This window comes from Bufo gargarizans, chromosome 1 (assembly GCF_014858855.1).
Source record: "Bufo gargarizans isolate SCDJY-AF-19 chromosome 1, ASM1485885v1, whole genome shotgun sequence".
Classification (NCBI taxonomy): Eukaryota; Metazoa; Chordata; class Amphibia; order Anura; family Bufonidae; genus Bufo; species Bufo gargarizans.
The window spans coordinates 284,416,251-284,429,731 of NC_058080.1; the positions used below are offsets into that span (position 1 = coordinate 284,416,251).

At 45.4% G+C, this 13,481-nt stretch overlaps 1 protein-coding gene across 1 annotated transcript in view; it reads right to left on the reverse strand.

Moving 5' to 3' along the window:
* Positions 1–11,531: 11,531 nt before the first annotated feature.
* GPAT3 (glycerol-3-phosphate acyltransferase 3) overlaps positions 11,532–13,481 on the reverse strand; it is a 45,654-nt gene continuing 43,704 nt past the window's right edge. Inside the window, exons 11-12 of the mRNA XM_044304249.1 lie at positions 12,845–12,924; positions 11,532–12,544 (exon numbers count right to left, since the gene is read on the reverse strand). Of these exons, the coding sequence (XP_044160184.1) occupies positions 12,433–12,544; positions 12,845–12,924 (192 nt within the window). The 3' untranslated portion in view covers positions 11,532–12,432. The remainder of the gene's footprint in view (positions 12,545–12,844; positions 12,925–13,481) is intronic.

A 13,481-nucleotide genomic window follows, 5' to 3' on the forward strand; every position in this document is an offset into this window, starting at 1 on the left:
TTCTGCTATGCCGAGGGAAGATTAGTTGTTGCAGACCTAAAGATGTTCTTCTGTAGCTATCATGGACATTTGCCTTCACACTTGGGCGGATGAGTATTCTGCTCTCTATTTGCACTAACCTTACTTTTTTCCTGCAGGATAGTATCAGTTGTTAATAACGATTTTTTGCCCTTTCCTGATGTAGGTTAATATATATGCTTTTTCAGGGGTGCTGCTTGCTGCTGTGGCAATTTTTTGATACCGCACAGGACTAAACAGCTGCTTATCATGTTTACTTATTAATGGCCGGGGCTGCTGTTTGGGAGTTCTGACGACTATTTTTATGTCTACCTTTTATGTGGGCTTGTTATTGCTTTCTATGTTGTGGGTTGCAGGAAAACTTTCTATGCCTCACACTCTCCGTTGGGACTACTGAGAGTGTCCCTTTTTGTAGAATTAACTCTTATGTTTTCTTTTTGGGGGGGAAGCAGAGAGACAACATTTCTTACTGTGATACTGTTGGGCAATGAGCTCTGGTGTAGCGGATTTCTTATTATCCTTTAGCTATATGTACCGTTGAGTGATAGCGGGTAAAACTAATATTATAGCATGGAATGTAAGAGGCTTGGGTAGTCCAATCAAGCGTCAGGCGGTCTTTCCAGCTGTTCAACCTTATCAACCAGCCATTTTATGTCTTACTGAGACTCATCTGACATGCCAGCACCACAGATTGCTTGCTAAGCCCTGGATTTCACAAGCCTTTCATTCTACCTTCTCTTCGCAAGCTAGAGGGGTTAGCATTCTGGTTCACAGAGCCATTCCATTTGAATGTCATTCTAGTAAACTAGACTCTGAGGGGCGGTATGTTTACACTTGCACTGCACTATTTTCAGGGTGCAGTTTCTGTTGGTAGCTGTTTATGTTCCACCTCCGTATTCCACTGTGGCAATCAAGGAGATTTTGGAATGGATCTTTTATAACCCACAGATTTCAATTTTGATGGTAGGAAATTTTAATAATTGTCTTGATCCTGAATTGGACAGGTTTTCATCGTCCCAGGCTGCTGCACATTCTGGAGAGACCTCATTGGCAAGACTATTGAGAGAGGTAGACTTATATGATCTCTGGAGGATTAGATTTCCAATGGAGTGATAATTTTCTTGCTTTTCTGCCTCCCACTCCTCTGTCCAGGATAGATTTGCCTATTGGGTAGCTGGAGGCCTCTTCTTATATATCAGTAGTGGAATACCTACCCCGCAGCCTCTCTGACCACTCCCCCATTCATCTGGAAATGTTGCTTGAGGAATCTGGGAGTCGTCGGGGCATGTCATTATGGAAGCTTAATCCATTCTGGATCCAATTATTGGATGAGGAAGAGCCACTGGCCAGATTTATTATAGAATTCTTTGATAACAATATAGGATCTAAGTCTCTGAATTCGGTTTGGGATGCCATGAAGGCTTATGTACGGGGCCTCTTTATTCAGAGAATCCAGAGGCGTAAATCTAAGTCTAGAGCACTTACTAAGGCCATGCAACTAGAGGTGCAGACATGGGAGCACTGGTTCATAGACGCCCCGTCCCCACATGTGGAGGCCAAGTGGAAGGAGGAGCAAGCTAGGCTCAATGAGCATTTACTACATATAGCTAATAATAAGCGTTTTTTTCTACAACAAAAATATTTTGAGGCGGGTGAGAGTACGGGTAGCTCATTAGCCAGGGTGGTTCGTTTACAAGAAGGCCCTTCTAGAATCGTAGCAATATGGACTCCTGACGGAGATCTTTCCGTTGAGGATGATATTATACTAAATGTATTCCATGGCTTTTATAGGGAGTTGTACGCGTCTAAAATAGCAGTAAATAAGGAGGATATTCAACAGTATCTTGCTCATATATCGCTTACTAGGCTATGCCCGGAATCCGCTGCTCTCCTGGAAGAACCCCTGACATTAGAAGAATTAGAGATGGCCTTGAGCTCCTCTCCTAATGAGAAATCCCCAGGGTCAGATGGACTCCCGGTGGAATTTTTTAAGCGATATAGGGAGTGTCTCCTCCCTCACCTATTAAATACATTCAATGAGGCCTTACAGGTTGGTATCCTGCCCGCATCTATGCGTGAAGCTATAGTGGTAGTAATCCCAAAGCCAAATAAGGATTTAACGTAACCCGAATCTTATAGACCCATTTCTCTTTTACCACATGAGTCAAAATATTAGCTAAAGTACAGGCCAATAGGCTAAATAAGGTCATATCTCCGATAATACACAAAGACCAATCTGGGTTTATGCCGGATAGAAGCACAGCCGTTAATCTAAGAAGATTGTTTCTCAATATACAAAAACCGGTACACACAGGGGGCTGTCGTATCATTAGATGCTACTAAGGCCTTCCACAGTATAGAATGGAGTTATTTATAGGAGGTCTTAACAGCTATGGGTTTTAGTAAAGGTTTTATCTCCTGGATACAATTATTATATCATTCCCCAGTTGCGAGAATTAGGGCGAATTGGTTGCTATCTGGATATTTCCCTCTTCATAGAGGTACTCGGCAGGGATGTCCCTTGTCGCCCTTGCTATTCGCAATCGCCATTGAAACCCTTGCTTGTTAGTTGTGTACATCGACACACTGGCAGGGTTTTCAGTTGGATCATAGGGAAGAGAGAGTTGCACTGTACGCGGACGACCTGTTACTATATGTGGGAGACCTGCAAAATTCCAGAGAGTCTATAATGCAGGAAATTGTTGGATTTGGGACTTATTCCGGACTCACCATTAACTGGGATAAGTCCACGATCCTTCCACTTGATCCACTTCCAGCCTCATTAGATATTGGAGGTCTACCCTTACAAGTGGCTGACAGATTTAAATATCTAGGGGTGATGGTGACCTCATCTCCGATGGACTACATTAAGTTGAATATAGAACCATTCATTGTCAAATTTGTCACTAAATTAATATTTGGTGTAAATTACCTTTAGCAGTTATTGGCCATAGTAATCTCATAAAAATGGTACTTATACCTCAGTTGCTGTAACTTCTCCATAACACTCCAGTATGGATTCTACAGGCTGTTTTTTAAAATACAGGGGATTTTTAGGTCCCAAATTTGGAGGAAAGAGCAGCCGAGAAGAAGTATTGCAACGCTTCAAAAAAGTAAAGAGAAGGGTGGCCCATCTACCAAATCCATGGTCTTATTTCATAGCTGCCCAGCTGCAACATTTTAAAGGGTGGCTCTAGACTGATGAGTTGGACTCTCCGGCTGCTATTTCATCTATAATAAAACAAAGGGCCCCGATTGCCACGGTAGAATTAGGTCCCTCCCGCTCGGTTACACTCTCTACTTTGTCCTTAGCAACCAAAGTATGGTCTAAATTCAAAAGTATGATAGGTATTAATGGCTTTTGTGATGCTACCCCTTTATGGCGTAACCCTCAAGTGTCTTCGTCTGGAAGGTTTTTCTCCATGGGACAACGTCAATCAGATGGAGTTTTTAAATCCTTTACGCAGTTGCAGGAGGAGTTTAGGTTACCCAAGTTTTTTACCAGTATTTACAAGGCATGCGTTTCAGACACAATTTCCCAAGGGAGCGTGGACTCCCCCCCCCCCCCCCTGTGGTTAAACAGTTATTAAAGGGCTCCTCCACTAAGGGCCTCATATCCTTGTTATATAGACATATTATTGATACTCCCTCCACTTCTACTACCATTAAGGCAAAGGTCCAATGGGAAAAGGATCTTGGAGCGTTGTCCCATGAACAATAGACATTCTGGCCATTACTCCTTCTTTGACGGTTAGTGAATCCCAGCGACTATCACAATTGTACCTTATACATAGAGTATATAGAACCCCGTAATTTCTCTTCAGAATTGGTGTGCGTTCAGATTCAAAGTGCCCTAGATTTGGGGAAGAGGATGCGACATTGCTCCATATGATTTGGAATTGCTCACGATTGTGATCCTATTGGGAGGATGTCAGAAGTATTATAGTGACGGCAACTCGGATGCATTTACCTGATGACCGTAGAGTTTGTATATTGGGGATAATGGATTCTCCGGAACAGGGAGATGGGAACTCTCTATGTGTTCATAGACTCCTGTTCCAGGCTAGGGTACTGATAGCTAAACACTGGATATGAGAGGCTCCGCCCACAATTTTTAATATGATGTTTTAATATGATGAATGTAATTCTGAGACTATAAAAGGGAGTATATGCTAAACGAAACTGTCCAAATAAGTTCCTATCTTTATGGCAGGGGTGGGTTGAGTCAGCGCTACTAGCTTCTCAGGCGTTAGCTCAAGATTGTATATGGGGACAAATGTCCTTCTTACACTCCCTCTCCAGGGGAACCACATAGGTACTGTGTAATGCTTGAACGGCTGAGCCATTATAGCTAGGCAGAACTGTTTTAGTGCCCAAATGTATGACTGTCCTTAAATCTTCAGACATTGATATCTCTCTGCTCAAGTTGGGATGGGGTGGGGGTTATTGTGTACAATGTTACAATACTTCAGTCATTTCAATGCTGTATTGTTCATATAAACCTGGATTTCCCATAATTGCCTTAGGGTTCTGCGTGCACCAACATCTTGTTATGTTGTTGTACTTCTTTCCAACTATACAAAAAACTACGAACTCCTTTTTAAAGTTCATGAGATAATGTTTATTTCAATAAAATAAACTGATTTAAAAAAAAAAACATTTTTAGCGGGGGAAAGGCATATAGAAGGTCTTGCCTCCAGGATTGAGCCAATGCGTCCACTGCTTTCGGATACTCCCCCGGAGATAGGGAATAGAAAACCTCTACCTTTCTGTTTGATCTGGTGGTAAAGAGATCCATCACCGCAATCCACCATAATGCTGTGAACTGGATGAAAACCTTCCGATCTAGGGACCACTCTCCCTGGTTGTGATTATGACGACTGAGAAAGTCTGCTTTCACATTGTCCGAGCTTCTGTCAGATTGAATATCTGATGGGTGAGAGACATGAGGCCCTTAGCCCTTGTACCTCTCTGCCGATTGATATAGGCTACAGCTGTCTGTCACTGCCAGTTCTGTGAGAAGGTCTGGCAGACGTTCTTCTCTACCTCTTGCATGACGTTCTTTGTTTTGGTTTCACTTTGTCATCTCCTGTCCTTCTCCCAGGTGTCACCTGCCATACTGCCTCACTTTGCGGTTTATACTAGTTCCTGGATGAGGTGTTCACCGCTGGAGGCTGCTGCTGCTGTTTCCTCAGATAAGTCTTTTTCCTTTATTTGTGTTTCCTTGCTGGCTTGATTCTAGGTGACCCTGACTCCGTCCGTTTTAAAAGGAGTATTCTCATCTTGCCATTTCAGCCTCACCTGCAGCAGCTCTGCATTTCACTTCCTGCGTTCCAAGCTTCTCAGGCTGGGCGGGCTTAGGCAGTTCAAGTGAAGGCCAGCCATGCCTCCTTATTACATCACACTGAGAGCTCAGTCCTTGCGTACTCGTTCATGAGGAATGTATGATTCATCACTCTGGCAGCCTGCCGTCTATGTGAAGCAGCTTCTGCTGTTCAATCCTCACTCTCAGGGCAATGCTAAGTTTTTCTTACACAGTAAAAGGGCACTGTCCTCCCCCACAAGCAAAGGTTTCAGCTCTGCTACATCTGTCTATTCCCCTCTCCCAGCCAGCAATATGGCTTTGTACATATAGTTCTACTGCCCTACTGTATGTCATAGATTGAAACCTACCCACTTATACTAGTATAGTAAGCTGCTACATCAGCATACACATTAGGGTACTTTTACACTTACGGCACGCCGGATCCCACCGGCTGTTTAGCTTGTTGGATCCCTTGTGCGCTATTTCGCTGTGCCCGCCGGACGCCGCTCCGTCCCTATTGACTATAATGGGGACGGGGTTGAAGCTCTAGCGCTGCACGGCAGTGTGCGGCGAAAGGCCGCAGGACTAAATGTACTGCATGTCCGACTTTTTAGTCTAGCGGCTTTCGCCGTGCACTGCCGTGCAGCGCTGGAGCTCCAACCCTGTCCCCATTATAGTCAATGGGGACAGAGCGGCGTCCGGCGGGTACGGCGAAATAGCGCACGACGGATACGACGTGCCGCAAGTGTGAAAATACCCTAACTGCAGCATTTTCACACAGCAGAGCTTTACTCTAGTTATTGGGGTATATTTCTGTTTCTGTCTACTATATACAGCAGGGCAATGTATGTAGCTAGACAGCCACATTGCTGGTGGGGGAGGGGAATAGACCGATGTAGTAGTGCAGTATATCAAGCGGTTCAGTCGCATTGCCTCAGTCAGCCCCCATATCCCTCCAGCAGCCCCCCAGTGCCTCCAGCAGCCCCCAATATGCCTCCATCAGCCACCCCCAGTGCCTCCAATACACTTCTATCAGTCCCCCAGCGCCTCCATCAGCCCCCCAGTGCCTCCAGCAGCCCCCCAGTGCCTCCAGCAGCCCCCCAGTGCCTCCAGCAGCCCCCCAGTGCCTCCATCATCACTAGTGGTGGACTCCTGAGTTATCATCTGTACATATCATACATACATATCACTAGCGGAGGACTATTTACATATCATACATACATGTTATCAGTGGTGGAATACTGACAGATAAGCCATACATATCACATGCACAAATCGCCTCTGGTGGGACTACTGATATATCATTCAAACATGTCTTCAGTGTCGGACGAATGACACATCATCTGTATATGTACTACATATGTTAGTTGTCTCACCACTGGCAATATCAGCGGTACATATAACCAGTGCTGGAGCCTGGTAAAGAGAACTGTCCAAAGATCTTTACTTATAGCTATAAAGGGAGGGATTTCAACCTTTTGAAATGAGCAGAGCCTGACAGAAGTGTTCTTTTTCTGCCCTAGTTTGGAGAAAACCACAGCATCTGGTTGGCATCATACTGGGGGCAATTGGCATACAGGAGCATAATGAACAAATGGCTAACCAGCACCAAAAGTGGGCACAATTGACAGCTAGTTGCTGGCACCATGAAAGAAGTGCCCTAGACAAGTGCAGCCCCCAATATGCCTCCATCAGTCACCCCCAGTGCATTCAATACCCCCGCCCGCCCCCGCAACAAGCCCCGCCGAGCACAAGTCCCGCCCCCAACCGGGCCCCGCCCCCTGCGAGCCCAGTGATTTGAGAGCATATGGCAGCAGGCACTTACTTGTTTCTTTGCTCTGCCATCACGTCAGTTGTCCCGGCAGCTCCGATCCTCTCCCTAGCCAATGTGGCGTGAATGTTCTAATGCGCATGCGTGGCAGCCAGCGTGCGCGCTCCCGAGCAACAGACCGGACGCCTGGGTGAAACAAAAAGGTCCTCTCTACGCAGCCGCCGCCCAGAGATGCGGCAGAGGAGCGGGACGTATCCTTTGGATACAGGATACAACTGTGGCACTACATAAACAGAATAATTAGAACATGGGTGTTTTTTTTATGACATTAAATTAGAAAAATGACGGAGGGCATCAGTTGGATCATATGAAATATGATCTTAAAGAAGAGAATACCCCTTTAAGTGCAAGGAGCCGGTGGTCGTGTCCCCTCACTATTATAGGGTTTTCAGGTGTCACACAGGATTAGGTACGTGGGCATGCAATCGTCTACCATAGAGACCCTTGCATGGGCATAGCAGTCAGGGAGAGCTCTAGGGGTTCTATAGGGCTCACCCATATGCTCCTTAGTTTGGGATCAAGCCAGTCGGATGTTTATTTATAAGTTCCAGCTTCCTGCAACATCATCCGTGACAGTCATGTTGTCCGAGTAGATCTTTACATTTCTGCCCCTGATAATGTGAAGACTCTGTACCTGGGCTAGCCTGATCGCATTTTACTCCCTGAAATTGTTAGACTGGGATAAAGCTCTGCTGTCCTAGCAACCCTGTAAAAGAAAGGACTCCACATGGGCTCCCCAACCGGATGGACTCGCATCCGTTGTCAAAGGAAGAATCGCTTCTCTGATCCACAGGACTCCTTTTTGCAGATTCTCCAAATCCAACCACCACCTCAAGGAGCTCAGAGTCCGAGGTGATAGAGAGATCTCAGAGTCCAGAGGGAGTATACATCTGTCCCATTCCTGTGGAATCTGAAGCTGGAGAATTCTTGAATGATATTGGACCCATTCTACCCCGGGAAATGCAGCACTCATGAGACCCAACACAGACAAGGCTTCTCTTAGGGTGACAGACGGCTGCGAGTAGATCCGTTGGACCCTGTACTTGATTAGTAAGGACTTCTGAAGGGGCAACAGACACTTCTGGGATCTGGAGTCTAGAATAATCCCTAGGAAGCTGCACCTCTGGTTTGGATGTAAACTGGACTTTTCTAGTTTTATCTCCCATCCTAGCTTCTCTAGAACTTCCCTCAACCAGGCAATCTGTCTTTGAAGAGCCTGATCTGACTAAGACATGAGAAGAAAGTCATCCAGGTATAATCACTTTCTCTTTCTCCCTCACGTGGGCCATCATTTCTGAAACAATCTTCTGGACTGCTACCCTCAGAAACTTCTGATGGCTGGGATGAATAGGGACATGGTAATATGCATCCCTCAGGCCCACTGTGGTCATATAGTAGTCCAGGAAAAGATTGCTTATTGCTGACCTGATGGACTCCATACGATACCTCTCGTACACCAGATACTGGTTTAAGCATTTTAAGTTTATTATGGTCCAAAACAAACCATTTGGTTTGTTGATGAGAAACAGGGGAGAGTAAAAACCCGTTTGTTACAACCTGCTCTGGGACCTTTATCAACACTCTCTTCTCTATTAGGGAAAAGACTTCTGTAATGATAGCTGACTGCTTTGTGTGATCTGACCGGTAATTTGTGACCACAAACCTCCCCTCTGGAATGCTTTGAAAGTTTAGCCTTAGGCCTTTCCTTATTACCTAGTTTATCCAAGTGCTGTCTGAGATCTCCTGCCACCGATAGGCAAAGAGACAGACAACCGCCGACATGGGGGCTGGCATTATTGGGACTGTTTCTTTGAGGCTTCTGACCTGGAAAAAAGAAACCCCTTATTTTTTCTAGTGACTCTCCTTCCCCTTAAATCCTTCTTTATTAAATCTAGGACGGAGAGACCTCCTGAGGGGGTTGACTAGCTGAGGAAAAGCCTTTTTTCTTGTCGGAGGCCTTTTCTAGAAGGTCGTCAAGGACGAGGCCAAACAAAAACTCACCCTGACATGGGATACCGCAAAGCTTTGCCTTAGAGCAGGGGTCCTCAAACTACGGCCCGCGGGCCACATGCGGCCCGCCGAGGACTCTGATCCGGCCCGCCGGGTCTTTAACAGTTAACCTTAGGTTAGGGCCTGCGCACCTCTGCTCTCCTCCTCCTGCGCCCTGCCTCCCTCCCTCTGATGTCAGCTCTGCTCCGGCTGTACGTGACTGCTCACTGACGTCACGGCGCGTGACCTACAGTGAGTGAGTTATCGCCGCCGCCCGCCAGCTTCTCATATCACCGCCCGGAGCAGAGAGAAGAACAGCCTGGACAACTGTGGGTGCGTCAGTGTGGCACTTAACATTTTAATATTAACAATGGGGAGACAGTGTGTGGTGGGCATTTTTTACAATGGGGGTGGCGGGGCCAATGCGGGGGACATTAAAATGGCGACCACTTGTCTGTGGGGCAAATGAAAATGGTGGCCACTGTGACAGTGGGAAAAAAAAAAAAAACAGGCATTTTGCTGGGTTGGCATGCTCTCATTTCATACTCAAAGAGACTTGGATAACGAAATGCCAGTCTGCCTGTCAACGGGTCAGTCAGAGTGACACTTGGATAATGAAATATCAGGGTGCCAGTCTGCATTTCAATAGGTCAGAATCTGACCTATTGAAATGCAGACTTGCAGCCTGATATTTCATTATCCAAGTCTCTTTGGGAAACAATTGAGAGCATGCCAATCCAGCCAACTGCCAGTTTTCTTTCCATGGGGCAACCATGATAATAAAATAGCATCCTACTTATATACGAATTTCCTTTCAGGCCCATTATATAGGGAGAACCCCGTCAGGGACTGATCTGGTCTGCATAGAAAAGCCTGCAAGAGGTAAGTGTCCACGTCGGGGGGGCAGAGGCCTGTAAGTGGGGGTTCTGGTTTGGAATGGCTATATAAGCAGGAAGATCCTATTTTAGTGTCATGGTTGTCCCATGGAAAAGATCTTCCTGCTTATATAGCCATTCCAAACCAGAACGTCAACGTGTGCATAGGAATTTGATCATAGTTAAAGGGATTTTCCCATCTTGGACAATGGGGGCATATCGCTAGGTGTGGGTCCCACCGCTGGGACCCGCACTGATATAGAGAACGGAGCCATGAAAGTGAAGGAGGGCGCACTGCGCATAAGCAGCCGCCGTCCATTCATTTCTATGGGGCTGCCAAAAATAGGCCATTTCCGCCAGCCTCATAGAAATGAATGGGAGCATGGGCAGTGCATGCGCAGTACACTCCCATTCACTTTCGGGGCTCCGTTCTCTATATAGGTGCGGGTCCTAGTGGTGGGACCTGCACCTAACGATATTCCCCTATTGTCCAAGATGGGAATACCCCTTTAAAAAATATAGTCCGGCCCTCCAATGGTTTGAGGGACAGTGAAGTGGCCCCCGGTTTAAAAAGTTTGAGGACCCCTGCCTTAGAGGATGCGTCCCCATTCCAGCCCTTTAACCAAATAGCCCTGGGGCAGAGTTAGATAATGAGAAACTGACAGCTCTTCAATCGGCATGGCAGTGAGCTGGCTGGGCATATTCTCCTCGGCGCGGACTGACGGCTCCCTTCCCTTCCGGTCCGCAGCGTCTGCTTCCTCCCACTGCTAAACCCGAAAGTAGATGCAGACAAACGCGGTCCGGTGGCCGATCATGCGAACACGGCTGCTGAGGTTCGCAGGAGTCCCAGAGAGGTACAAACCCCCAGGTGGCCTGGGGAAGGGGAGCGGAAGGTGAGGTACAGAGACTGGAGCCCAGACTTTAGCAGCAGCTCCCCATTGAGCTCAGGGTAACCCTCATCACTGCATCAATTGCCGGGGCCCCCGCAGCTCTAGAACTGTATACGGCGTATCCGATTCGCTCCTGCCTCTTAGGATAGGAAACAGAACTGTAGGTAGAGGGGAGAATCCTTCTTTTAAAAGGCGGTTCTGGTTCCTGTCTCCTGGCCAGAGGAGGTGGTGGTCTCTTCAGGAGTGCTGTCATAGGCAAAAGAGAAAATGACATTCACCACAGATTACATCACCTTCCTAACAGGTCAGAGAATACATTTCTTCTTTATGACCCCTTAAATTGTGAGCATATACTCTAATGATGACGGTGAGCATCCCTAGAAACACAAGAGAGGACCTGCTGTAGGTGCTAGGTCTCTGTTAACACACCAACTGAAGGGAAATACATCAGGATGACTACAAGTATCTACAGTTACTTTTTGTGTAAAATTAACTAGATATGTGTCATATACTGTAAGTCAAAGAAAATTATTACAAAGGTTCATGAATTCTTCTCACAACTGTGCTGTAATTAGTCTAGTGTCTGAGAACAGTTTTACAAATAAATTTGCATACATCAAAAGTTAAAAAGTATTTGTTTTTTAATGGCATTCTTCATTATTTCAGTCCTGTCAAGTGATGATCATACATTGCTCTCATAAGCTGGGCCTTCCACATAGCGGCTGCAGAAAGGTAGTGTGCCAAGTGGGTGATAACATGCACTCCACCCGTTCCTGCTGAGAAACCGCAGCAAACTGTGACAGTTTTGCCACACAGTCCTTTGCCAATCAGTACTGTAATGAGCCATATACAGTACCTGCATGTCCATTGCATTACCAAAGCAAATATTCATCCCCTGGGAATAAGGAAGATTCACAACATCGGACTGCAAGGCGATACAGAAAGTGCATTGGCACATGGCATAACTCCCCCTATGTGCGGAAACTGGAATACCTACTGAAAGTAAATGAAAACTCCCAGTCACTGGAGACCAAAGCCCCACAAGAATCTAGCGACAATATCCACACGTGTTATTTAATCTGAGTTGCAAGTAAAAATATACCGTAATTGTGCAATAATCATTCAGAAAACATTCATATTGCTCATTCCAGTTCATTTTTATGTCAATGGTATCAGGTCTGTGAAAATGGTGATGATATAGTGCACACAAATAAGGCTGCCTTGGCCTGGTATCTAGTAAAGCAATCACCAATCATATTCCTGATATTCGTACCCAAACGTACTATGACAGCTAAAAATCCATTTTCCCTAGTCAACGTAACCCAATATCAGTAAACCCTTGGCATAGTGTCATGGTTGACTACACTTGAATAGTTATAGCTTTCCTGGATATTTTTGGGGGAAAGTCCTTTGTTCAAGTCAAGTGAAAAACAAAAGACTATATCTAATAGAAGGAGGACGGGTAAATCTGGAAAAAAGTACAAGGCCAGAAGTATCCTTTCAGTCTATAAAACTTTGCATTGATCAGTTATCCTTCTGAAAAACATTATTTTCTCCTGCAATGATTTTACTGTAGTTCTTCTGCTGTTCCTGCTTAAAAGACTCTTTCACTTTGTCTCTTTTCAGGCCTCCGTCCCTACAAAATCAGAGAAAAAAAAAAAAAAAAAAACAACAACATTCAGAAAACAACACTGATGGCCTTATTATGCAAGTACCATTGAAAAAAAAAAAAAAAGTCCCATGACTGCTACCCACGGACACCCACCCTATCTACAGCACTTTTAGCTGCAGCCAGACGTTAAAAGCTATGTACACCATCGGAGGCATTTTTTGATGGCATTTTACTTATTTTGGGCTAAAAATCTTCTTAGACCCTTCTGAGTTTGGTATGGGGGAAATAAATATTAGCTTGTACTGAAAACCGCTGTATACGTACCAGGGTAGTTCAATCAGTCCACCTTGCTTAGCAATAGCAGATTTAACTCTGTTGGCAAACTGAACAGCATCTTCACCCTCCTGGAAAAAAAATAAAAAAAAAATAAAACTAACGACGCAAATTTACATTTCGCAATCTGAATTGCATCCAATGTGACAGGGGGTCACAATATATTAATATTTTTAGAGAATTAATCAAAAGTCCTTTTAATTATAAAAAAAGGATATGCTAGAAAATCTATTTTCAAGTTTCAAGTCAATAGGGCTGAGCATGCAGTATGCTTCCCAACTGATGCACAGGGATCTGTGCTGGTTCTGGTGCACCACATTTGGTGCACCACATTTCCTGTAAAACAGCCAATTAGCAGCTGTGCCAGGAGAGAGATCTCAGCCAATCTCATAATGAAAACCTATGCCAAGGATAGGTCATCAATATTTAATGCCAGGAAGCCCTCCTTTAACCTCTTGCCCACCGCCGCATGACTTTATACATCATAGCGGTAGGCTCTTAACCCAACGTATAAGTAGTAATAGCGCCCCCTGTTGGCTGTAAAATTAACAATGACCCTGCATGCTGTGAAATAACCTGTTAACCTGTTCCTTAATTCACCTTAAAAAAAAAAAAGGGGGGGGGGGGG